The sequence below is a fragment of the Spea bombifrons genome, chromosome 1 (assembly GCF_027358695.1).
Source record: "Spea bombifrons isolate aSpeBom1 chromosome 1, aSpeBom1.2.pri, whole genome shotgun sequence".
Classification (NCBI taxonomy): Eukaryota; Metazoa; Chordata; class Amphibia; order Anura; family Pelobatidae; genus Spea; species Spea bombifrons.
This window is the reverse complement of record NC_071087.1, coordinates 83,531,192-83,559,167: the sequence shown is the minus strand read 5'-3', so window position 1 is coordinate 83,559,167 and position 27,976 is coordinate 83,531,192. Positions and strand designations below refer to the sequence as shown.

The following is a 27,976-nucleotide window of genomic DNA, read 5'->3' as shown; positions in this document are numbered from 1 at the left end:
GGGGCATAACATTATGAAGCAGGAAAAAAATGCATGTTTATAGATGTGAAGAACACATCTTTTAAACCATAGGAGAGGAGGATAAACAGCCGCCTGCCTTCTTCCTGCACACTTTTTCCTCTGAAACGCCACACCAGTAAATCTGCTGCCCAGATACCCATCTTGCGACAAACTGGTGGTAGAAAAAAGAAGCAGGACTGGGAGAGTGGTAGAATAGGACCATCCTTCATTGCACAGTTATAGATGGAGGACAGTGCATTGAGGTGGCCCATTTGTTACTCTCACGTTCTATAGGTCTGCTTAGGTTATTCGTGTGTCTGATTATTCTGTCATTTCTGGGTCCTGCATTCATTATTTCCACGTTGATGACTGAGTAATAGAACGAGAAGGAATCATATCTAGGAGGTATTCCCGTTGACGGTCCACAGCCGACGACTTGTGCACGGTGAGGCCAGGATTCACAAAGGTTAAAGTTCCTCCTAGGAAATGGAGGGTAATACTTGTTAGTGATAGCTTTCAAAATTAGTACGTAAACAAGCTGTAAATGTTACCTGCAAAGGGGGGAACCAAACTATATCCAATACAACAGACATTTGAGTACATAAAAGCATTATGTGCCGTCTATCCATTGTACAGCGCTAAGAAATACAATGGCACTATATAAAATAACCATTTAAGAAACGATTGGAAGAATGTTTATTTCAGTTTAAACGGCAATGGGACAAGCTTATAGACAGGAATCTAGTAAAAGAGCAAGGAACTATCAAGGTCTGAGCCTAAAAGAAGGAAAAATGAGTACATCGGAAAATTAAAAGCCTCTATATAATATTTGTTGCAAAAATGTCTCGTGAATGGGAACTTTGTAATTCTTATGAATCCTCACACAAGCTATGTATTGAAACGATGCTGGAACATACACTAGTTCCAAGTGTGACCAGGCCGCTTTTCAGATGCTGCACTTATACTGTTCTTTATAACTAACCCTCGTTGTTGCAGTGTCATGTAGAAAAATACTAAGAGCTAGCAGAGAGGAGACAAATGGGGGGAGGTATTGATCTCAGGCACTTGGTTGTCCAGGGACAGGTGGCTCTGATGTGCTTAATCAGTAAAAGCAGTGGTTACATGTTTCAATTCACACAAAAGACCAAAGTTTTTTGGTATTTTTGAGGACAGGAGGATTCATTACCTGCGTTAATCTGGGTCTTTTTCCAGTTTCCTGATGCCATGTTGCCCTTGTTCAGAGAACGTTCTCCAGGTTTAACCGACCGATTGGCATGGGTGGCAGCATTCGGCACCTTGGTCGTAGGGGGGAAAGTGTGCAAAACACCTCGGGTGGTCCCTGATAATCCACGTGAGATTGGTGTTGTACTCTAGGAGAGAAGGGTTTAAAATAAATATTTTGTGTGTGCTTTAGATACCAAAGATCATAGCAAGAGAAAAATGCTTGTTTACCACATAGGAGAGTGGGGGGGGGACAAAGATGTGGGGGAAATACATCAGAGATGTACAAAAAGTACACTGGTCTATAGTCCTTTCTCTACACAATACAAATTCATCTGCAAACATCTAGCTACAGCTTATTCTCAGAACAGTTTTAGCTGCCGCTCTGCTCACCTGTTTCAAAGAGTGGTGCTGCACAGTGTGCTCCGCCTTGCTTTGTGCAGGGGATGAGCTCTGCTGCAATATCCGCTGCTCGATCTCCTGCTCCTGCTGTAGAGCCTTGACAAAGGCCGCCTTCAGTCGGTTTGTGTGTTCTGCTTTCAATGCCTTCTTCTGGTTGGAGGTCATGCACACCTCACACATGATGGTCCCGTTCTTCTCCTGCCTCCAGCGGCTAGTGAAGTCAGTCTTGCACTGGGCACAGCTGTAAGGCTCATGGGAGGAAGGTGCCGGCATCGTTTTACCTGTCAGGGTGAGGCTTTCATTAAGCACAGGTTGAATAACACAGGTTCTACTAAACAAAACAAGTCTATGGTAGTAATTACATATCTTTACAGCCTTCATGAGCTAAAGGTGTGATGGAAATACAAGACCTATTAGCAGAAAGACTTTAAAAGTGCCTAATAAAGATTTTAACTATTTAAGATGCACCCTCCCTCTGTTACTCCTAAATGCCATTGTGCATTTCATGTCCTCTGTTCAAGGTCACCTTGGGTCTCCAGCAGATTCTGCACCACCTCTTCCAGCCCCACCAGGTAGATGAATTCATTGTTAGCCGCACTTGGCAGAAAGTTTAGTTCAGGCGCCGGAGGCTTCGGGGGAGGGATTTCAAGCAAGGTCTTTTCCAGCTGCTTGCGAAGGGCTAGCTTAGCAGCAGCTTGCCGGCTGGCAGGGGAATCATTTGATGAAACGCTAGCAGAGATGCTGTTGCCTGTTGACCCTTTCAAAGACGTTGGGGATGCCTATGTAAGGAATGCATTAACTCAGGTAAGGTATTGGTATAGAACATCTGTTAGGTATAAGAAATGCATTAACACATGAGACTGGCATCAGCAATGACTCCAGCAGCACACCTTTCAGATAGACAAGACTGGATTTGGACATCAAGGAAAGGGGCAGTATACACACATCCTGTTGTGCACGCAAGACAACTCGAAAGACTTCGAATTAGGGAGAACAGTGTGCTTTAACGCAGTGTAACAGTAGCAGTTTCATTAGACGTTACCAGCCATTTTCTAACCCTTACAGGCACTATTTTCACTCACCTGCGGTATGTTGACTAAAAGGCTTGTGTTTGGTACATTGGCCACACGGATTAAACCTTGCTGGATTATTCTTTGACCTTGCATCTGGACACTGGGTACAGACGCCCGAGGGGCCAGCAGTAGTGGAGGAGGTCCAGTGCTTGTGTGTTGTCTGATATTGTGAATCTGGTGGGGAGATACAGAGATGGGCTGATGGTAGGAGGGAGGGTGCAGTGGAAAGAGAGGAAATCATGAATGGGAAAAGGAGTAATCAGAATGAGGGTAGTGCCAGCTTCAGTTTCTTTGTCTATATTGTTAAACACATCATGCTGCAGACAAGAGAGGACTAACACTAAATTTTAAAATCTTGTGTAATGAAATATCAAAGCCCGTATAAACAATATTATGAGGTCTCCAAACAGAAAAGGCATGACAGAAACCGCAAGTCACACTATGGAGGTGGAGGGTGAAATGATCACCCACATAAGTGTGACTGCCCTCAAACAATGGGGACAAAATGTCTTGTGCAGACCAAGCTGAATCTGTGTGCCACATACAATTCAACATTCCTGCTATATTCAGGTTGTCCTTGCTCATTAGCACTGAAGAACTGCTTGTCTGCTGCCAATATAGGAAAGGACACAGTTTCATAGCCAAACAATATAATTACATAGGTACTGTGTATGTGTGTGTGTGTATATGTGTATGTGTGTGTGTATATATACACACACACACAGTACCTATGTAACAGCAGATCAAATACTTCTGTGCAACGATAATTTGTCCAATTTTCATAGGCTATGCACAGGGTTGCCTAACAAAACTGTAGCTTTATTAACTGCAAATTGCTGCAAGCCCCATGTTTTAAGAGTAAAGCCTTGCAGTGCCTATAAACTCATTTAAATTAAACTCAGGTTTAAATTCTCTACCCTCGTCAAAAGTTCTTAAGCTTTCTGAAAAGTCTGACCCGTAGCACGTACGGTGTTCATTTTAAATGTAATGCATCGGATATATCTAGTATATGCATGACTTATTTTGCCACCATGACATATAAGGAGGAAAGGGATAAGAAGTTTACCTGTGCTCCTCTAACAAGAGTTGGCATTACAATCTGCGTTGACTGCTTGGAAGGTGCCTGCTGTACTCCTCGGACCAAGGGGGGAGGAATAACTGTGCCTGAAATCCGTGAGGTTACCTTGATACAGGACAGAAAAATATATAAGACCTATAATACAAACAAAACACCTACATGATTTCCCTTTGTGCAAAAGAAACAGTTACTGCTTACCTTCTGAGGGGCAGTCTCCTTCTGGATCTGGCTTTGTCGAAGTTTCTTCAGCAGAACCAGCTTCGCTTCCTCTAACCGTAACTCCTCCTTAAGTTGCTTAATTATTCTGTCCCGCTCCTCTGGACTGCTCCTCTGCAATAACTAGGAGAGGGGATAAAAAATTAAATGTAAAATCATAAACAGAAGGCTGGTAATGTAGCCGACAATAGCTCTACATCCAATATGCCAAGTTGCTAGTAGGTCTCCTAATCTTCTTTCTAGTATACGTTACACAGTAATCAGTACATTAGCAGCCACATCGACTAAATCTAAAAACAGAACACTTGCCAAATACCGTTTAACAAACTTACCAAGAAAGTCTCTGATTTGGGCTCTTTGGCTGACTTGGTCAAACCGTTCATCCGAGGACTGGAGGGCTCGTTATCAGATAATACAATGACATCTGGAGATGGGACCCTTTTTTCTCTCTTAATCTCACTAAAGAAAAAAAATTGAACACTCTAAACCACAGAAAAAAAAGTGACTACTAAAATGTGAGAATGAAATCAAGCCAGGCCTTCCATTTGCCTTTCAGTGCAGATCTTGGTATTCCCAGCTTTCACATGCCGCGGAAATCATAACGGGAGCATAATGTATAGCTGCCACTGCTACCACGTCTATACTCATAGTACATTTAGCAGGCTCCATGAAAATCGCCCAAACATTTTACGCATTTGATCTGTGCTCTCAACAGTTTGGAGGCTGTGGGTACTGCTACTAACCAACATGACGCAGGAAACCTTAAAGTCAAACAAAGCTTTGAGCTGTTCATTCATTTTGATTACCTGCCGCTTGTATCGCTTTGTCAGTTTGCTTTAAGCGGATGTATTTTGCTTACAGGTTTGGCACATGGTATTGCTTATTGTATGTACTGCTCAACAGCAGGACAGAAAAGTTTGTTTCATGTACAGAACAGTAAAATGTATTTGGAAAAGTGACAGAAGTTTTAAAGTATTTGAGTACTGTGATTTGTTCCTGTCTGGTGGTCCGCATGAAATGAGGCGCACTTAACAGGGGGAATTTGCATAGACAGATGGCCAGAAAAGCACTTGCTCATACTGCTGCTTTGTTGGCATACTGTAACACCTAGCAAAAGGGGCAGTCTGGCATAGGAAGAATCTACCCCACTGCAGACTGCATGTGTTTGGAAATCAGGACCTAGGAGACTCCTTTCATACATTGTACTTACATGTGAACCTTGTCACCAGCAATAACACGTACGGCAGGTAAGGATACAACAGTTACCAAAAACTCATCTAGTGACTAGAAACCAAAACTAACAGCAAACTTAGTTAACTAGGGCTGCAACAACAAATAATGAAAATCGTTGCCAACAATTCGATTTTATCAAATATAAGATGTGTTTTTCCATAGCAAATGCGCCAAAAAATACCCTTCGTTTTATAATCGGGTATAAGGCATATCAGAGGGCAGTATGGTATATCTGGGAGTATAAGGCATATCAGAAGGCACAGTCACATATCTGGGAGTATAAGGCATATGTGGGGAGGACAGGGTGGCATATCTGGGGGTATGTGGCATATAGGGTATATAAGGCATATAGGGTATATAAGGCATATAGGGTATATAAGGCATATGCGGGAGGCAGTGTGGCAAGCCTGCGCTCATATGTGCATAGCTTGGGCAGGTTGGGAAATAAAAACAAATGCATTTTTCTCGAAGTTTTTTTTTTATTCTATTTGTTTTTAACATCCAGTTTGTTCTTTAAGTTATCTTAAATAAATGAAAAATTTACATTTTATTTTCGGATCAAAAACAATCAGCCAGCTAATAGATGAAAAAGGTGCAAGAACAATGATGCCAACTATGATGCTGCCACTAGATGGCGCACAAAGCCAGTAAATCTCACATTCCTAGCATTGCCAGCAGCTGCCACAGTGACAGAGCAAATGTGTGTAAACCTGCACGTTGCAACATGAACAGCAGCACTCAAAAGGGGTGCACTCACTTTTTTGCCAAGGTTTGAGGGGACAGCAAATTTACACAGGCTGTACACTCACTACTTTACATTGTAGCAGAGTGTCATTTCTTCTGTGATGTCACATGAAAAGATAATATTTACAAAACTGTGAGTGGTGTACTCACTTTTGTGAGATACTGTACATCTAGACAGGGATCCATCAGCATCATATGCAGTTCGTTGCCTGTCAAACAAACCTCAGCACATGTGATATACACCTTACCGATACTCACCTTAGTGTAGTGCCCTGGACGTTGCTAAGCTGGTGTTAAGACCCACACTCGCATACACAGAAAATGCTCCTGTTGAGTTCAACTGGAGTCATTTGCTGCCACCGATTGGCTAGCTGCTATGTATTCACATTTAGGTGACAATCCTATACAAAGTTAGAGAGCGGGGAACTGGCCCTGCTGGAGGACAAAATGTCAAACCCTGCAAATCACCCCAAAACAGAAACTGTAAAACAGGGTTCCCCTCTTCCTTTACGCCCTTTGTAAACTGGAAGCGTCTGGTTTTATACATGGCGGGTGCCTGTACAGTACCAACTAGAATTACATGACTTATCCAAGGTCGGTTTCTAGCACGATGAAACATTTCTCAGGTGACAAAATCCAGATGAAATTCTGCAGCCTTAGCTACCTGGATACTCTAGTTACTAGGGCAGCAGGCGCTTAACAAAAGAAAGCTGGAAGAGCAGATTAAAACTGCTGTGCATCTTTTGATCTGGCTGCAGTGTTCCCACGCGCATTTGCCCCTTTCCATACCACCCAGCACTGCGCCATGCAGGTGAGGTGCTCAGGCCAACACATTGCCTTCCATAAGATACACAGGCATCCATTCAGCTCCAGCACTGGCTCGACAAACACTGCACACAGGTCCATGTACACGTGTAACCATTTATTTCAATAGGAGAACTTTCCTGTCACCAACAGGTCCTTTGTCTGCGCCATAACTGGGAGGTGGAAGCTTCCAGGAGTAAAGCAGCAGACTATGCGCAACGACAGAGCGGGCCATCGAGTGCTAAAGCATGCAACATGTGCAATGACAAGCGCTGGCTGGAGTGGGGCAGAGCACGCCGTCACTGGACGCAAGCCCCTCAGTTCTAGTGAAGGGCGACAATGCTACAGCATACAAAGTCATTTTAGAAAACAGTATGCTTCCCACTATGCAACGTTAGTTTGGGGAAGGCCCTTTCCTGACCCAGCGATGTCCATTAAAAAAAAAAAAAAAAGCTGAAACATTTCATTTTCAGATCAACACAAAATCTTACATGCTGACATTTTAAGATGCATTAGATCATGACATGTAATAAAATGTGAAGTACAAAATATGAGTGACAGGATATATTATATATACAGTATACATAAAATATATAGGTATATGCGTGCTTGCCTTTTAGTATTTTAAGTCTTATCGGGATTATAGGCCATTATCCGTTAAGTTAGAGGTAAATCAGCCCAAAATACTCTATTTAAGGCCAAGCATTGGGTTTGGCTCACCAAAAGGGTTAGGCACAACTAGTAAACTAAGAGGCATACGCACGTCAGTTTATTTAAATTACCGCTAAATCCATCATGATGAACAATACTATAGGGAATTTTGCCTACGGAAACATCAGAAGCCTACAAGCCTTCACACACACCATGGGGCAAATGTAAAAACTCCAAGAAACGTCCATATTACCGTAGCACTTTTATAATCTCATTCTGGGTCTAGCAGGAAAATTAATACCACGCCAGTTATCTTAAAATACTTTTATATAATCAACATTGAACAATTAAATCCATTTACCTGGACAACGTCTTCATTTTATTTATAGCCCTTTAGTGCCATACATACGGTCATCAACAGTTCAGAACAGACAAGTCGACAATAGGCTGCTCACTAGTATGTAAAATAGTCTGGCCTCACAGGGAACACTAAACTAGTCCCATAAAAGCAGAGTATACAGGATTTTGATGCTTATGGGATATGTGCAGTTTTTAATATTTTTAAATAAATACAGGTTGGATTTTATGTGATTGGTCTAACTTTGTAAAACTCAAGAAGAGACGAAGTGGATCACTACTTGTACACAAACATTAAGGACACTCAACAAAACAGCCACAGGGTGGCAGTGTGGTAACAGAAAAGGGACATTGGACACCAAGAGCTCTTATCTACTTTCTGTTAAGGGGTAAAATATTTAATGTATTAACCCCTCCAAAGGGAGACCAATATATTTTATATACAAAACAAACAAAAAAACAAGTCATCAAGTTTTGTTTATGTATTGTATTAAGTGCTGCGTAAATTTTGCCTATACTGTACTTACACCTGCATATTTGAGGAGATTCTTAGAATTTGGCACAATTCAGTGTGTGATATATATGGTTTGTTGACACTGCATTCCGTGTTGGGAGTCTGGTGCATCAGATGTGAATAACTCACCTCCCTTTTTCGCTTTCTGTATCAAACCTCGTATTTTACCCACACAAAACAATAAAGAAAGACTGGGTTATCAAGTCAAACTCTGGCCCAGCATCACTTTAACTCTCCCTAAACAAAGCCACGTATGCATGAGACTTTTACAAAATTCACCTTTTTGAGGTGCTCATGTCCATCGGCTCATCTCCAGTCTGTACCTCCACTTTGATCGTGGCCTTCACTTCTCCCCCTTTCAGTAATCCAGGTACTTTGCCAGGTCCAGGGTCTGCCTTCACAAGGAGTTCCCCATCTCCTCTCATATCCAACAGTCCTTTTTCTAGTTTCAGCTTTTTACTGTCTACATCATTCTGGGTCACCTCTCTCTCCAGTGCTCGCTTTTGACTCCGCGTCCGACATGCTTCGTCTGTCATTGTGCCAATCTATCGGGAAGGAAAACATATGCGTTAACGTGGACAACAGTGGATAGTTACATACCCAAAATAAAAGTGAAATCATTCAATTTCCTTCTGTAAAAGATAAAAAGTTGATTTATGAAGACACTACAAATGTATACTTTGTAGGCTAAGCAGAAGATGTTACCATTGTCAGGCTACAATTCTACACTCACTGTGTAGGATTTATCCTATAGTTTCAACAACAACAAAAAATTACACAGGCTGTTAACCCTATACAAAAAATGTATGACAGTTTTACTACACTCACTCCAAAATATGAGCATTTACTGCAGTTTTGAAAGCAAAGAGCGGACCCCAGGTGGTATTGCGTCCTGACATCACAAGTCCCCACGTGACCCTACTCTTTATTTCCCAGGATGCTGTTGGAGACACAAAAGCACTTTCTGGAAAACCGGCCTGAACTGGTTCTAGACAACGAGCTGTGAGTGGCGTTAACCCCTTGCAGCGACACCAACACCCGCCTGCTCCTGCTCTCCCCCACAGAACCCCCCCTTCCCCCAGGGCCAGCCTGCTGCTTCTGGCATTCCTGTACAGAGTCCAAGGGAGCATCACCCTTAAAGGGACAGTAACACGTTTCTGCAAAGCACAGGCAGTGGAAGAATACTTTTGACAGCAGCAGTCAAAGGCTAAAATGTATAAAAGACGGACAACCATGAACTACCGTCACGTAACAGGGATGTTGTACAGCAGCCATCATTCAGGTGAATGCTATGTAAAATGGGTAAGAGATCTACCTCATCAAGGCTTTCTGTAATGCAAAAGACCCTCGGACTTTCAAATCTCAAAATGCACATTAAAAGTGTGCTTGACGAAGAATTAAATGGTAAACAAAAAAAATCCATTTCACCAAGTGCACTGCATGCATACAGTAGAGCAGTATAAATGCCACAACTTCTTGTGTTATAAGCCATATATTAATACAAGGTAGAGACCAACTCACTCTACACACAAAGTAACTCCGCAATGAGCAGCTATTAGCAAAGATTAAAAGGAGCATTCATTTAGAAACCTTAAGAGATCTCCTTGTTTAAAAAGAGCAAATGGAACAGGATTTCCCCACCACAAGTCAAAAGGGAAGACCCCTTGAATTGGAAGATCGTTGACTTGGGTGTAATTGGTGCTTAACCGGTCTGAGGGAAGACCTTGCTTTTCAAAAAATAGGTACTTCACATAGAGTAGCCTTTACTTTCCCTTAACCAAGTTAATATCTTTTACATCCATGAATATATTGGGGTGTAGAGACCACCTGTCTGCAAATACACCCCATACTGGACATAAATTTCCTGTGGGGTATTTTGAATATGGTGACCTAGAACCTGACAAAAGGTTCTAGATGCTCCATATGAGGTGATACACCACTTTTATAGAAAGCATCAGAACTGCAGTTTGGTTACTAAAATAGCTTCATATTGGTCCGGTAAGGAGTTAATTTCCTTGCATCATGCAACTGTGCATTGAATTGTATTAATGATGGTTACCACACCCCTCCCCGGGGAGAGGGGCGCATCTTGGCACAGTCCAACGCCATTATGTTGTCTTACAACAAGCAATATTAGTGACTCACACTGAGGGGGCACCAAATGCATTCTGTACAGAAAGGACTAAATCATATTAAATAGATAAAACACCAGCAGAGGTGTACTGATCCTGAAGAGCTTCATGAGCAAAATCAGAGAGCTATATGAAAAGCTGCTACGAGCATTAATTCATCCTACATTACAGCTCGGAGGGGCTTGACAATGGTCAGTGCGACAACTTAGAAGGGATTTAACCAAATACCTTAGGTCACTGGTCATCATTAAATTATATATCTATATATATCTATATATCTGTCCACATTACCAAATACATCCTCTAGACTAGATCTGGCTTCTACATATAATTTGAAAGCAGATAACCATTAGGACTATCACGTTGTTGCTGATGATAGATCTTAATCAGTCCTCTGTCTACATGTAGGTCCACAATAGCTTTCCCAAGTATGTTTAAGCTCCCCTACAGTTTAACTTCTACCACTTCTGATGGGAAACTGTCCCATTTATCTACAACTTCCTGGGTAAAGCAAAAATGAACAAGCAGTAGTGTTGCCAACCAATAATAAACATGTCAACAAACTCAGATTTTCACACAACATAACCATAACCAAAAACAATTGTCAAGCAGATCCCCTCTAAAGTATCGTGTTTGTGGATGCTACACATTCCAATCCACAGGAAGAAACTTTGCAAAGTCCAAGGCGATTTTCCTGGGCATTTTAGTGTACACGTGTGCTTTCAGAATACCTGAATCTCAGTAAAGCAAGAAGGTTTCAAAGCGATAAGTGGTTGCTCTAAAGAGCCAAAGACACATCCAGAAGTCTATTATAATGCTTGTGCCAGCTCGACGCCGATGAATTTAGAGATTCCTAGCTCAAGCACACCACGAGGACTACTGGCATATCGGATACCTCGATTGAATACCTGAACACCAATGTGTACACGGATTCCATCAATAACCATGTACACAGAAACACGAGTGACAGTTTAAGGGATGCCACTGAATTCCTTCACAGGGACCAGTATATACTTCCTAAAGATATCGGACCATCCATAGGCATTTTGAAAAAGGGTTATTGGCTGCAGGGCTCACTTATAACTAGACAATCACCTCTAACCGATTCTGAACCCCACCCCCACAACTTGGGCTCTCCCAAACATTAAGCAAGAGAATAGCCAAGCAGAGTGTGTGTGGTGGGGGGGGCATAGTGGCACAGCATCCATAAGCGAGTATATATTATATATACACACAAAAAAAAAAAAAGCTAAAAACGTAGAGATAGCTCTGTGTGTAGGTACATAGCTTTATGACGTGTAAAGTGGGCAAGGGAAATACATGATACTTATTTAATAAAAACTGACGCTAAGCCACATTTTGTATATTCAAATTATGGGAGACTAGAAAGGCAGTACAGATACCTACATAAACTAATAGAAAAAAAAAATGACTGAGAATATCAGGAAGGAAGCAGCAGGAGGAATTAAAATAATGAATTAGTGAAAGATACAGAATGAGGAGAAAAGCTTCACACATAACCCACGTTGTAAGAGGAATGTGCTGAGTGTAGCCAGCAGCGGGAGCAGCGCAAGGAGGAGCGATCCAGCAACACACACACTCGCTCCTGAAGATCAAGCTGCTTACAAGATCTGCAGGAACACGAGGGGTTAAGCTCTGCCATTTTGGTGTCATTCACCGATATGTCCGTTAAGGGTGTTACAGAGCAAAATGGCAGTCGTTAACCATTCCCTGCAGCAGCCAAGTGAAAGAGGAAGTGGATTGCTTTGATACTGTAAAAGTTAATGTATTGTTCAACCACATGTACTATTTTTAAAGCAATTCCCAAAGAGGGATGATTAAGAGAATAGACTGTTAACTGCAAACAAAAGTTTACAAAACAAAAGCATAAACCTGCACAGTCTGCGGCAAAAAACATTACCGGATCCAGAATAAAAGTTAGTTAAAAGTAGCAGAAAATCACGGTGTATGTAAAGTTACAGCTACAACAAATGCGCTATTTATTAGGATTTATTTTGCTACTGAACGGAAATATATTCATAGCTGCAAATACTCTTATGCCCTCAAACCTGCCTGTGCCATTTAATCCGTGTTCATTTATTGCAGAGAGGTGTATTTCTGCGCTACGTTACGACTACACACAAATTATTGTGTATTAGTGATAAATTGTCGGTGTATCCCAACAATACCATAACTGCCCAGATGCCACATGCCAATTATCACCGGGGTATTCTCCAAGTTCTCTACTTTTGGATCAAATCGCCAGAGTTTACAGAACTTAAAATTCCCAATCCTGCTCAATACAAAGAAAACCTGTGCATAACGGCCGATGGGACCAGGGTTGCACAGGATCCACAAACCAATAGCCAGCGTGACCATTAGCCTTTTAAAAGCATCTTTTGTAAGCAAACAGCCAAGACTATGAATGGGACTCTGAACAGACCCCTAATAATCGTAGCTATTTTAACAGGATTGCACAGTGGTTTTGTTAGGTTTAAATACACATATCTTGTGTGGGGGGGGGGTGAATTAAGACAGATGATCACACAATGGTACAGTAACAAACAGCAATCACATTCTAGCAAAATGGTCTCAACTTCACCTCCGGCAATATATTCAGTAGAAAATCCTATACATTTTTTTTTTTATTTACCCAATAAACTAAAAACAAATCCTCCAAAACATGAACAGTAGAAACATAAAAGGGGAAAACTTTCTATAGGTCTGTCCACTGGGTTTTGGAGAGTACAGCCAATGCCTAAAGTCTAATAAAATGGTCACCATAGCAACGAATATAAATCGGACCATTATATTCAGAATTTCCACCCTAATCTCTTCCAAAAACCCCTGAGGTTTTTGACCAAATAAATCTGTAGATGAACAAGTTATGTACAGTAATCTTGGGTTTGGTGACTGACAAAGAAAAACATAAATCAACACAATTATACTCCACATGTATTAAAAACACCTTCCAAGTGTAAGGATTCCTTCCAAAACAAGATTTGCAGGTGCGGCTTGTGGATCTAAGAAGTGGGTAGTCCCAGACACAGTTTTATAAGTCCAGCTGCCGAGAGGAAGAGAAACTTCAGGTACGTGATGGAAGCGGATGCTGTTTATGCCAGGATGCAGATGGATCCACACACCAACCCAAAAAGAATTTCAATGCCCTAACAGGGTGGTGGTGATGGGGGAAGGGAGCGTGTATACATCAGAAAGCTTTACCCCAAGGAAGTTAGAGAAGCACATTAAATGGCAACTGTGCCAACTCTATGTGGGTTTTCATCGATTGGTACAGTAATATTACATCGTGAGAAGTATTTAGGCTGTTGACTATCGACTTTCACCTACCTTGCCTGATGCACAAGAATGAAGCCATTTAAAGCTGTGCCTGCAATGCATATTCCACACAAAGTAAGAGAATCCAAGGATCAAGTCGCGAGTTCCATATAAAGGTCTATAGGTCTGTCACCACACATTTATTGTGCAAAGTGGCTCCCTGACAATGGCTAAACTAGCCTGCTTTCATCTATAGAAGAGACAATTCATCGGCACCAACTATGTATCCTGATCATTCAGTGCACCCCCCCCCCCAAATATCAGCATACAGCCCTTGAACTTCACTCATCAGATGGGCTGTAATTGCCATTTACCTTCAGTAATACACTGGCTCGGAGTGATGGGCAGCATCGACCAATACACGTATTCAATCTAATGATGTATATGGATTATAAGCAGCCTACTGGATATTGTGCAGTCCGTGGCCTAGTGTTTAACAGAATCATTTGAATAGAAAGAAGTATTTCATTAACTTAAAATAAAACAAGGACGGTTTAAAGGCTACTACAGATTGTGGATTTTATCTATGTTCTCAATAATGACAGACGCTTATATACACACACACACACACACACACAGTAAATGTCCGCACAGAGCAAGGCTGAGGGGTTCCTGGGCATCTCCGGCACATTCACCCTTTTGCATTATAAACCCCAATCATCTATCCGCATCACTCCAAGAAATTAGAGTTTAACTTGATTACGCTCTATACACAGCAAAAGCCAACAAGCAGCAGTATAAAATGTTGGTGGTAGATCACAACAGGGGGTGCTAAAGCATACCAACAGCTTTGTACCAAGACATCTGGCTCTCCTAGCCAGAAGAATAGTTTAACCCTTTTTTCCCCAACGGCATTCCTTAAAGTCATCAATGGCCATACAGACCTTTGGCCCATCCCCCACAGCCCCATCAATCGCCATCACTATGGCCTTTGAAAGAAGCGCGAGTTCATCTGCTTAATTAGCTACATCATACCCAACTATAAGTAATAACACAACTGAAAGAGTCAAAGTATACTCATATTCCGTAGCACTGCACAATGGGTAGAAAGGACTAAGCAAGTAGTATATAAACATAAATTTGACAGGTGAGGGCTTACTCTTACTATCTACAATCCTGTGTATAACACTAGCGGTAAAAGTGCCACTTTCTTGCACGGACCAAGTATTGTCCAAAGGCAGGAGAGGGGCTAGGAAAAGGGGAGATAAATAAAGATGCGGGGAAGTATGTTAACACTCAAGTCCGCAGCTGTCCCTTAAAGAAGGTCTTGAGGAGGTTTTGAGGGACCAATACCCCATATATAAAGATAGACAGGTTCAATGCACACAACATCTAGAGCCCCCCGCCCCATGTACTACAGACATTACTAGTTTAATAGTGAGGGAGTGCGTACATTATTTGTGTACTTACAGAGAGAGATTCATGCTATGGTTTACACCTTCCTCAAATATAAATAAAAACACACAAAATAGTCAAGTATTGTCATAAAGTTATGAATCAGCATACAACCCAACACACCCTGCCCGTGGTTTTTAACTCACAAAAAAAAGGTCTCAGTAGGACCCAGCTCTTGGGTTTATCCATAGTATAAAGCGCTGTATAGAGGCTACAACGTACCGTATTGGCTCGGATATAGGCCGCCCCCGTATATAGGCCGCACCCTAAAAGTTTGGTGCTTTTTTAAAGAAAAAGTTTTTTTCTTTAAAAAAGCACCAAAAAACATGTTGCCACTCTGTCCTCCCCCCCCCTCGATATGCTGCCACTCTGTCCTCCCCCTCGATATGCTGCCACTCTGTCCTCCCCCCCCCTCGATATGCTGCCACTCTGTCCTCCCCCCCCTCGATATGCTGCCACTCTGTCCTCCCCTCGATATGCTGCCACTCTGTCCCCCCCCTCCATATGCTGCCACTCTGTCCTCCCCTCCCCCTCGATATGCTGCCACTCTGTCCCCCCCCCCTCGATATGCTGCCACTCTGTCCTCCCCCTCGATATGCTGCCACTCTGTCCCCCCCCCCCCGATTTACCAGAGTAGACTCCCGGGTGTCTTACGGGGCCGGAGGGGGACATCTATGCACATCGTGTATACAACTCCCGGACGCGTATTGCGTAGATGTCTTCTGCCGGCCCTGCAAGACACCCGGGAGTCTGCTCTGGTAAGTCGGGGGGGTTAAAATGCATCGTGCGGATGTTCACCGGCAACGGCGCATCGCCGCTGCCGGTGAACGTCCGTGCGATGCGCTTAGACAACCTCCTGTGCCGGTACTCCCCCCCGTGGGAAGTGCTAGCAGGGGAGGCTGTCTGAGCGTATCAGACAGTAGGATGCAGGTCCCCTGCACCGCTGCGGGGGATCTGTATCCTAACCCCGCTGCCTGCCCGGCGCCCGGGACTGCATGTCCCGGGCGTCGGGCGCTAGACCCCGAATATAGGCCGCACCCCTACTTTAAAGACTTAAAGTGGGGGAAAAAAGTGCGGCCTGTATTCGGGCCAATACGGTATATATAGAAAACATTGTTTCACTCGAGAGGTCAACAATATTCCATAACTGAGGAAGGGGTGCCCACTCTTTAAAACGTATTTGTATATATTTAAAACATTTTTTGTCCACAAACTCGGATATCCTCAGTGATCGTTAATTTTGCTGGAATGATTAGGCACCGAGACAATACGCAGCGTACTAGAGTCTAGGAACAGAAAGTCCCAGGAATATTTAGGGGAACATGAAGGGGACCAGAAAGTTGCCTGAATGTACAGATATGCAGCCACAGAGAAACACAACCTGTGTTCTTACAGAGACTTACATACATCCGCAATGATTTCCATACACATGGACCCAAGTGCCTTCCTGCAGTCTCTGCTCCAAGTGGAAACCGTGAAGCTTCCACTCTAACATGAGACTATACAAAAAGAGCTCCTAATGGCCTGATGCTGCCACATGACAAGTAAGATGTAAGAAATTGACAATGATTCCATGTATAAAGAGGTGTCCCCCATATGACAATTACCAATAAGTAAGCAAGTCGGGGCCCCATAGGGCAAGGGGTAAATAATCCTTTCCCCACCTTGATAATCCATTCCTAGTTTAGACATCCGGGTACATCCCAATCTGTAAGTAGCATACACCACTGGATAGGCACAACAGATACAGTTGTCCAACTTTGCATCAAAGGCTGGTCACCCATTCCACAAAAGGTGAATTAATGCTTTCATCCTTAAAAGTAATATGATATAGTGATGCTTGCTCTTATACCGCCATCAGTGGGGCAAACTAATTAATGCCAAGCACAAGGATTGCTTCCCTGGAGACAGGACTCGGGGTTAAATCCTAGCAGCTCCCATCTGGCACAATGACACTGTAGCCTGATAGAGGAGCTGATAGTCTTCCTAAAAGTCTCCCAAGTCTGCAGTGTCAGCATACAAACAGTTTGTGGACCACAACTCCCAGCCTGTAGTCAAAAAAAATGTTAGTGCGAGTATGTATGTGTGATCAAATACGTTTTTAAGAAGTTTTTTCAGTCTGTTACAATAGGCTGTGTCTGCTTCTGTGTCACATGACAATTGGGGTTCCCAGCAAAAAAGGCGTGATATATACACACACACACACTGATATCAGCCAGCATTTTCTTATTAACTTTGTATAGATAGTAGAAGAAGCTGGCGATCAGTCATCTGAACCAGGAATTTTATTCTCACATGATGCAAGAGGCAGCCATAAAGAGTTTAAACCACTTACATGACTGCATGGTCCAGCATGAAGGGCTATAGGGGTTAACCGAGCTATTCAACCTACTCTGTGGAATTAAGCACGTTTACAACTAAATAAAAACATTCAAAACCCAATTCCTAGTACTCTTTTATGCCCTCCACAGAAATTCACTTCAAACCGTCTCACACCTTTTTTGCCGGGATGCTTTACGTACAATTGTACAATGAATGTTTTGTCCAACAGAACAGCACCTTTACAAGAAGAAAAAGGAAGAAGGTGCTGGGCAGATGAAATAAGATGTCATATCAATCACTTGATACAGAAGATATGGGCCACCAGGTAAATGCGACTCGACAGCTGTATTTCTAGAACAATTTATTTTGCCACATAAATAGTCAGCGGCTGCTTTCGCCAAAAGAAGAGGCACAATGGCGCCGGGACAAGTATGTTACATGCTTAAGAGCTCAAACATAATTTGCTAGCAGATAAAAGCAAATTGGCTAATCTAGCCTGTCCATCCGCCATATAAAATCACCGAGTAGACTTTGACCTAGTTACCTGCTCAGGCTAACATAATATTTATACCAGACATTTGATTTAGAGCTACATTCTAGCAATTATTAAAATGAGACCTCCAAATGCCAATCACCACCAGTGCTGGGACAAAATTCTCAAATATTTGGGTTACGCGTATCACCCCGCAAAGGATCATACAGCGCAACACAAGATGAGATTGATTAGAATCGGGAGTCTGAAAAGTACTCTAAGTACGTGGCTGATGCTTGGTACCAACAAAGGGGCAAATGCATTTACAAGGGACGCCGCATTCTCAACTCCAACTACATTTTCTGATACACTATTCAGGGTTCTTTTAAAGAGGTCCTGTTCTGTTTGGAGGAAACATGCTGCGTGCTCAGGTATCTTAACCAAATAACATTCCAAAGACTTAACCACACAGAACTTTTAAGAAGATTTTTCAGTCTGTTGTAATAGCCTATCCGTGTCTGCTTTTGTGTCACATGGCTATTAGGTGTTCCCGGCAAAAGCTTTTAGGTCATTAAAGAATGACTTTGCATGGAGGTTATTGAACAGTACCAGAAATGAGGTTTTGAACGCTGCATTTAGTTGTAAAACTGCTTCATTAAGCAGAGTAGGATGGATAGCTCCTTTAACCCCTTCCCATGCATTCATGAAAATGGTTGGCTTCTAAACGCTTTAAGACAGCTTCTTACATAATTGACAAATCTAGTTTAAAACCTGTAAAAAGACACAGGAGAATATGCCTCCCATTCATCATCTAATATACAGGAGAATATATGACAGTCTAGTACACAGGGTGCATAAGCAATACGCAAACTGTGGGTCACACTGTATAAGGTACATTTTGTTACATAGACCAATATCCGAGAGTAACGGAAGACTTTCTACCCCATGGCTGACATGTAATGCAAAGATTCATCGTCCAGGACATTAAAAGACATGAGTGATGAGCATAAGCCTCCCCAAACTGGAACGTGCATCTTTCGCATTCATGTCACCGCGATTAACCGGCCTTCACAGCAGACCTCGGCGATGCTTGGGTGTCACGGTTCCTGAAAACTTTACCAACACTAACTCCAAAGCGGTTACACTCAGGCTCCAAAAGAGGAAACCCTACCATGCAAGTAAAAACTCCCTAGCATCGTACGTTTCTAGTACGGACAGCGTATTTGGACACAATCTTTAAGACTACAAGAAACACGCCTCTAATTAGACGCTATATCATGTCATCCCAACCCTGTCTCGGTGAAGCATTTAACCCATTCATCGACAGACACTTCATATTGCTATGAATGGAAGACATCTAACCTATTTCTTCTTGAAGGGTTAACAGAGTATACAAGATACTATTATAGTTAAGATTACCCAGCATCCCTTGCCCTCGCACAGGCCAGACCCAGCGTGTCCAGGAAGTGACACAGTACAGCCAGACAAGAGTAGGTGAGGGGGATGGGCAGAAGAATGGGGGTGGGGTACAGAAAGTACCCGGCAGCAGCTGGATTTAAGGGGAGGGGAGGAGTCTGCAATATGGATGACAGTGACGTTAGCTACACAAAATTATCATAACCGGCTCTGGCAGTGAAAGAGTTAACAGCTCGTAGCAATGTTTCCTGTGACTTACTGCAGCCACCAAGGGTGTAATTACAGATTTACAAAGCCATTTAAAGATGTTACCTCGTTCATGGAGGAGGTCAGCTTCCCCAAACAAGACAATCCACAGACTAGGAGCAGAGGCAAATGACTGCATGTTCCCGACATCACAACCCCGCATGCTTTCTGTGACCATCATTCCAACACACTAGGAATGAGTGTAGACTGAAACCTACATTGTTCTGTATGCATTTCTTTGATTACATGACATCATGTACATGACATCATCTTTGTTACTGGTGACAGTGGGAGTCAGCTAAACGTATCCATAAGCAATAACAGCTGGTGTCTGAGATGCATTGGTAGGCATATTACTTTGAATAGTTTTGCATTTTTTTGTTTTGTTTTTTTATTAGTTCAACCCACCAACCATCAAGTGTTATCCAACATGGGAAACCCAAACTAAATGCCAAGACATCGCAAGCCTTGCACCATAATATGGCAATAAGGCATGGACACAAAATGTGCATTTGTAGAGACCTCGCAGGTTTGCAATGCACATTTATAAAAGCAGGACAATGTGTAGGCACCATATTACAGAATACGTTAAACCAACATTAATCCAACACACATCAGCTGTCTGCTTCCTAGAGATGCTGGCATTTGCAGGGCGACATCCATCGTGGTTCATAGACGCATTACTACTAGTGTATTATGCAAAAATGTGTAATCTGGGTTCACACACTTTTGAACTTGGGAAGCTTTTAGAAGCACTACCAATGCAGGTTTGTTTTGGGAAACATCATTAACATATAAAAGGGAACATATACATGTAAACCAGAAGGCAGATGGTTTAACGTGCAAATGCCCCTCCCCCACCATTTGAACCCACTACACTTTCCTGTTCTGCTGCAGGTGTGCTCATCCATGCAATGGGTTAAACAGACATCGCTTTGTTGGAAGTTGAGGCTAATCCCCAAGCGGCCACCATCACCACCCAGTCTGGCTCACCCCCCCAGCTTTATGACTCCTAATATCTCAGGAGAGAGTCAACCAAGAACCCCCCCTCATTGTTACTAAGCAACTACCTGAAAGGGACCTAGCAAGCAAAATGGTGTGCACCACGCTAGTGATGCCCGACATGTGGCCCTTATATAGGTCACATTTAAGTGTCTAAAGTCCCACTCCACTCACTCTTTCCTGAATCACAACACAGAAGTCATCCTTGAAAGAGCAACCCTACTCAGTTTTAAGAGTAAGAAGCTGCCTAACAACACTAAACTCTACGGGACCGTGCTTAGTGAAAAGCACAAAAGGCATTGACTGGCAATGAAACGGGAAGAGTTATGATACGAGAACAGCTATGGTGCTCCAAAAATAAGTAAATAACCGGTATAAGGGATCATTTACAAAGTAACTGGCAGCGGAGATTCCAAAGGAGACAAAAGACAAAAACCGAATGAGACATTTATCCAGCAAAAATAAAATATCCAAAAAAGTCGAAGCAAGAAGTATTATGGGACGAATTATGGGAATTCCTGCTGCAACTTTCTTCTATATCCAGTACTTTCTGCATCATGCACATTGTTCTTAACTAGTTCACATAAGGCTTATCCCACAGCAGCCACATTAAGCAGTTTTGACGCAAGCCCCGACATTGCTTTTTAAATAAAGGGAGCGTTCACCACCGAGATACAAAACCTGCTAAGTATTGTTATCAATTCAAAACCTCTTCGTGGTTACAGATGCCTCAACTGTTGTAAGGAAACCTGAATGAAAAGGTGACGGTGTTGTGAACCTCTGACTGACAGCACTGCACAACGATACATCAAACGTAGGAAGATGCAGCCCTTCAGAGCCACTAATCCTTAAATCGGGTGTAAGCGGAGGTCAGAATGTGCAAATCCACCCGAAAACCGATCGTTCTCAGCATGCAGAACTTACCAGTTAGAAATACTTTAACACAGAAATTACCTTAAAACGTCTTTATTTGCAGGGGGGGGGTAAATTTACCTTTCAACAGCCTAGGTCATCAAAATACTGTTTCTAAGCATAACCTGTATCTCAAGATATTTTTGTAGTATAGCTTTAGATGGTTCGCTTGTCAACATGCTTCTTAGCCAAAGGCTAATAATGCAGCACATATTATACAAATTCATTACTTAGTACTGAAAGTTTTTAAATCTATGTCCCTTTGAATGCTCACTCTGCAGTGACACAATGTACTCTATATACACAAACATACACACATACATACACACAGCCGTCCTGCAAAGTTAACTTCGACAATTAACTCATGGAACCGTGGGCAAAATTCACTTTGGTGCTTTAAAACAATGCCGGCTTTATGGCATCTACCAGGAACAAGAATGTTATTAAGAGCTGCTGTCAGACAGATCTGCAAAGTTGGATCTGACAGCAAAATCAGGTTAGAGCATTTAGGTCAAGAAAATTAACCATAAAGCGCACAAAACAATATGGCTAAACTTCTAACAACTGTCAGTGGAAGAAGGAAGAGCTGTGTGACGGTAGACAGTCAGGACGCGCATGTCACAGTGGAACCGGCTGCGGCTACCCTTGGGCCTGAAACACCTAACAGCAGGAAGAACAAAAAAAAAAAAAAAAAAAGGAGGGGGCGTAGAAAGACAGAGGCAGAGGATTCGGCATACAGGGTTAACAGGCAAAGGAGGGAGCAAGCAAAATTAACCCCTACATATATTGTGATCCAACAGAATACTTCTCATACTAACCCCATTTATTGCAATAGGAGTAGCAAGTGACCCGGATGTCTCATGCCCTGGAAGCCTCTCGTTAACCCACTGTTACATCGCTCTCGGCATCGTTCACCATGCCATGAGCTTTGCTGGGAGATGGGAAAGGGAATGCGGGCGAGGGAGACCCCATGTAACCTTTACTATTTTGCCCTTACAGTTTCTAATGAACTGATCTTAGGAAGCATTGCGCTCTGGTGTCATGAAAGGGTTAATGTGAAACAACACAGGCTGGCCTCTGCCCCTCGGCTAATGGCGATGATGTCTGAAGCCGGAGCCATTTTAACCCCCTCCTGGATAATAAAACTTATTTCATGGAGGTCAGGCAGGGAGGGCTGGTGGGAAATAAGAGGAGACGCTTCAAAACTCCCTGGGCACTTCCCACCTCCCCTAGAGGCATCTGCTCCTTCCACAACACCCCCACCTACACACAATATCCCATCACCCACCCACCCACTTTAACCCTTCCCGGGCTGCAACGGGCATCTGCAACGTACTCCCCTCTCTCACCCCCGGGTGTTATTGGTCCGGATCAACGAAGATTCACTGTAACCCCCCTCCCCCTTCAAAGACCCGTAACAGGGCAACAGGAAGACAGCATAAATGTACAACTGGGGGCTATCAGGCAAACGCCACCGACTTAACGAAAATCCTACACAAAAGGTTACATTTATACCAACCGGGATCCCGTACAAAACACCTGAAATTCTAAAGTAAAACACCGAACGCAAATAACGTGCGGTAGACAAACAATTAGGGGTCTCATACCTCATCCTCCACTTCCCTTCCCCCACCTACGAGGAGGAGCATCTGACTCATTAAATAAAATAATAATACTACAACTTTTTTTGATTGACGCGCAAAGCAGACCCGGAATCTCAAAGTTTGCGCCCCTTTTCAAGTGTCCCGGACTTACGATGGGATTGGGGAGGCAGCCTGGGCCTGGCCGGGTTGAGGCCTCTTTCGCCGGGTCCCAGCACACACTGATCCCCGGTAGTCCTGGCCTCTGCTCACGTTGCCAAATAATGCGCCTCTTACACATGGAGGCTCCAGCCGCCTCCTGCAGCGCATGCGCAGCCGGCTCTTTAATCCTCCGTATACCCCCTAACAGGACTAAAAGGGTCTTAAAGGAGACAGCAGTTTGAGTGTGTAAGCAGAGTGTGAGTGTGCCAGGGAAATCATGTGGGCAGAGCCTCACTCCTCCCACCCAACCGGGAAAGATCATCGCGGCTCTGTGGGAAGGGGGCATAGTTACACTGTACCATGAGAAGATCAGAAAGCCACACAAGAACGATTCGTGAAAAAAAGAATCACCCCAGTCATGTTTGCATGGCCCACTTCCAATTTACATATATTACAGACATTATGAAATACATAGGTGAGCATGAATGGTTCGCTGCTTGGTGTGCCTGCAGTTCATTCATCTTAACACTGATATGGTCTACAACACAATCCTCCTTCCTACAAGCTCACTCACAGATTTCAGTTGGACGCTTATGTTTCCAAAAGAACTTTAAACAATAATCCTTCTCTCAGTTTCCATACTGGAAGGTCCCAGACGCCAAAGCAGATCACCTAGCCCACAAGTCCCCCCCCCCACAGCACCTGTCCCCAAGGTGGCTGAAACATCTCATCACACCAAGCCATCAGATCTGCCAAGCTCAGCTTACACTAGCCAAACTAACGTCTGTGTCAATCATTAGACGAGACTGGGCCCACCGCCGCAGATTGCTTGAGCCGTTCTTCATGTTCAAGAAGAGGGCAACTAAACTGCCAATATTGCTTCCAACCATCCAAAAGAGAACCAACTGGTAACAACCGGTAGCATTAGGCAAAGTGGGTGTAAGCCAGGCTACAACATGTCATGGCTTTCATATAGATCAAACAATGTCTTGAACTTTGTTTCCAACACCTTAACTTGCATTACACTGAGTTTCAAGGTCAAAGACAAGTTTAAAATAATAATAAAAGTGGTGATGCCGACTAGATACATTTTAAAATGCAAAATTCTTTGTGACCAAATCTTATTGTGACATTGGAAAGTCATTTTAGCTTCCCAAACGACAATGCTGTAGCTATGACAAAACAGTTACCCCCCCCCCGACACAGATACAGAACCCAATGTAACACAAGCTGCCTGATACATCACATTTCACAGCAAACACTGCCATGTGCTTACATGATGTCATAGAAATAACGTCTAATAGAAATAATGTGAAGAAAAAAAAAAAAGACAGAAACAATCAGATCTGAAAAAAGATTAACCCCAGCATACAGGCTACAAGGAGGACTTGTAACACGCATCACTCACTTATACGCAGCATATTAAGAAAGGATTCTCTACCTACGACACATTCTAGAGGACAGATCAGAACAAATACTTTGAAGCGGCCCATCTTGAAACATTAAATGGTATTTTGGAGATTCAGAAAGTGGCCAAATGGAATAGTCCACGGTGAAGGCATCTTGGTTGTTGTACCAAGGAGAGTCAAGGCGATGCCTTTACTGTGCAACAGAGCAGAATTAGATTGCAAGCTTTCAGGGCAACTTAAGGCTCTTCTTCAGAACGTGCCGGGGGAGTCCCAAGTTGTCTTGAAAGCTTGAATTTGAACATTGTCTCCATTGGAGAATAAAGTAGTCCTGTGATTCCATGGCTAACATAGCAGCGCTCTCCATGTGTCTCTGGTCCTGATGCTGTGCATCCCTAACACATTACATGATAGAATACGTAAAAGGAGACAAACACTGGGGAACGGCCCCCTTACACGCCACTTTAAAGATGGGATGCAAGACACATGACGGAGATGAGGGTTCTGATATCATGAAAAAAAAAAAAATTTTTAATTATCAAAGAAGTTTGAGAAGCATCCTATAACATGTTCCAAGAATTCACAAAGCCCAACCCCATATAAAACTTTACACATTTCCTCAATGACCCACAGGAAGAGGAAAGTTCAAACTGACTACACACGAATCACAGTGTCCATTAAAGCGGCTTTAACCCTTTCGAGACCAGAGAGGCTATTCCAAAGTGGCGTACAACTCTCTCTCTCTCAGGTGAAGAAGGGTTAAAAGGAATGGTGTTCAGTGGCACACAAAAGGGGAGCGCTTCCCCGGCGCTTACATATGGCTCATGGCATAGGTGGGTGGGACAGAGTAAAGTAAGAGGCTGTTTAGGGCTGGGCCTTGCAGGAAGTACGTCTCCCACTTTGCCTCGCACAGTCAGCTGGCAGGGAACATCCTCTGTGACTATTTGTGCAGAAGCCACCTAGCTGTACTATAAGCACATTAACCCTTCTGACAGACGTCACTGGCTGCGGCCATTTTGTGAGCATCCGGCAATGCCAAACAACCTTTAACCCATTCATTGCCAGACGATGTTAAAACACTGGGGAGAAAAAAAGCTCGTGATTTGCCCCGATCCAGCAGTCATACCCTCAGAAGAGAAGCGCATGACTACTCCACTCTAATACACCGGCTACCACAATAACGCCTTGAAAATGGGTCCGACGACCTACTTTTGGACGCGTCTCCCCAGCCTCGGGTTTGGCGGTCATAGTTAAGTCCCATCTACTGAAGTAATAGTACTGAGTTACTGGTGAGCGCGAACGCACACATACAACACATCGTGTATGATTTACACCAGCACGCACACGAGGAAAAGCCCAAATCCCACACAATCCGATCTAATGGCATCACTTCCTGCTTATGATCTGGAAGAGTAACTTCATATGAGATAAGACAACCAGCCCTGTCACCAAAACACACATAGCAAGACTCCTGAGCAATGTCTGCAGTCATGTTTAGGGATCCCAACCTATGGATGCATAGGGAAGGGGGGGGGGGCTTCTAGATTGTAAGCTCCCAAGATCAGGGCCCTCTTCTCCTTCTGTACCAATTTGTTAAATTGTGCGAGACTTCTCTAACTTCTTTATCGACTGTCGTAACAGCGCTACGGAATCTGCTGGTGCTATATAAATAAATGGAATTTCCACTATTACTAAACAAGTCAATATCTTCCAAAAATAACTACGGGGAAGTCTTCCATTACATATAACTTTTTTTTTTTAGGGGAAAGTTTAATTGTCATATGATGCACAAACATGGACCAATGGGCTTCTTAGAATTTTCACTGTAAAGGATTAAAAAGAAAGTTTTGCAAAGATTTTTTTGCTTAGCTCGGTGTATAGGGGAATAGCACTGTTAAAGGTGCAGTCCCACTTAGACAAAACATTGATTGCACTGCTCATCGCAATAAGAATATAGTGACAATCTGGTCCACATCTAAAAAAACAACAATTGGAAATACTTTAAGTTTATTAAGACTAACATTAAACCCTTTATGACAGGGGTCTTCATACCAGAGCATATTTATTACAACGCAGCCTCGCCTCCCCCAAAAAGGGACTGCGGACACCTCAAACCAACTCTCAGACAAGTAGCAAAGCTAGCCACCGCGTAGCCATTTTTGGCACATCCCAGCGTAGATGAGACAAGGTCTTGGAGACCCTCACTAACGAGGGGGTCCCGTGTATGTTTTACGCTTAAACCCTACAATCGTACCGATAAACCACAAGCGTCAAAACTATAATCAATCTGGGAACCGCATTTTCAAAATATATATATATATATATACACACACACATAAAATATTTTATATTTATATAACGACAACAATATTGTGTAGTTACCACACAATAACAAAAACACAGGAACATAAAGGCAAGTTAAACGGTACGGCAGTCAGCGAGGCGCCCGGCAGCAGTTACCCCATAATCACAATTTTTAAATTGCTTTCACACTGTGGCTTTTAATTTAATTTTCGTTATTTACAGTTATTGCCGCTTTCAGGAAACGCGGTTCTGTGCCCTCACAGACCATCAGGAGAGGGGCAGATAAGGCTGGGACTATGCTGGGGCCATATTTAATGCCATACCCTACAAACAATGACAGGGGCGATAATTACCTAGAAATAACAAGAGTGGGGGAGGGGATCAGCACACAAAAACACCCATCAGCAACCAGCGTGTGTGCTATATAGACGTATATACACACTAGAATATATATATATATATATATATATATATATATATATATATATATATATATGCGTGCCCGTGATAACCTTGCCTGGACACGTACACTTGTACAATTAAATTACATGATACGGTCAAGTACACAGCGCTGGAACAAAGTGTTACACACGTGTTTGTGTTAAAGCACAAAACTCAGTAGACATACCTTTATAAGACGGCCTTACAACATTTTCACTCACACACACACACATTTACAAACACAAGTCCGGGCCCTGATCCTCACCTCTGCCGGAGGAATCGGCTCCTCCCCCGGGTCTGACCGTAAGGACTCCGTCGTGAAGTCCGAGGCCTATCCAACTAATAAGGCCTTGAGTGCCGGCGCCTACGGTGCCGCTCACAGCTCGGGTGCGGTGGGCTGAACTTCGCCCAGCGAGCGGGAAGCGGGATTCGGTGGCCCTGATATTACCGCTTTAAAGCCGGCTTCGTGGTTGCTAGGCAGACTCTAGCACCGGCTCCACGCTTCCGTGTAACCGCTCTTTGATTGACAAACACACCGATCAACCAAAGAACCAGCG

At 43.1% G+C, this 27,976-nt stretch overlaps 1 protein-coding gene across 5 annotated transcripts; it reads right to left on the bottom strand.

The window, feature by feature from the left end:
* GATAD2A (GATA zinc finger domain containing 2A) lies at nucleotides 1-27,962 on the bottom strand. 5 transcript variants are annotated; one of them, XM_053465743.1, is made up of 10 exons: nucleotides 27,685-27,962; nucleotides 8,573-8,838; nucleotides 4,323-4,449; nucleotides 3,973-4,113; nucleotides 3,763-3,879; nucleotides 2,706-2,894; nucleotides 2,150-2,402; nucleotides 1,615-1,904; nucleotides 1,187-1,370; nucleotides 1-479 (listed from the first exon to the last, which is right to left on the bottom strand). In XM_053465743.1, exons 2-10 carry the CDS (start codon nucleotides 8,827-8,829, stop codon nucleotides 352-354), a joined length of 1,686 nt encoding a protein of 561 aa, XP_053321718.1. In that variant the 5' UTR covers nucleotides 8,830-8,838; nucleotides 27,685-27,962; the 3' UTR covers nucleotides 1-351. The 5 variants fall into 5 exon arrangements, with proteins under 5 accessions (XP_053321718.1, XP_053321716.1, XP_053321717.1 ...); XM_053465741.1 differs by lacking the exon at nucleotides 27,685-27,962 and adding an exon at nucleotides 23,282-23,494; XM_053465742.1 differs by lacking the exon at nucleotides 27,685-27,962 and adding an exon at nucleotides 23,282-23,492 and having other exon boundaries at nucleotides 2,706-2,870.
* Between the last annotated feature and the right edge of the window lie 14 nt (nucleotides 27,963-27,976).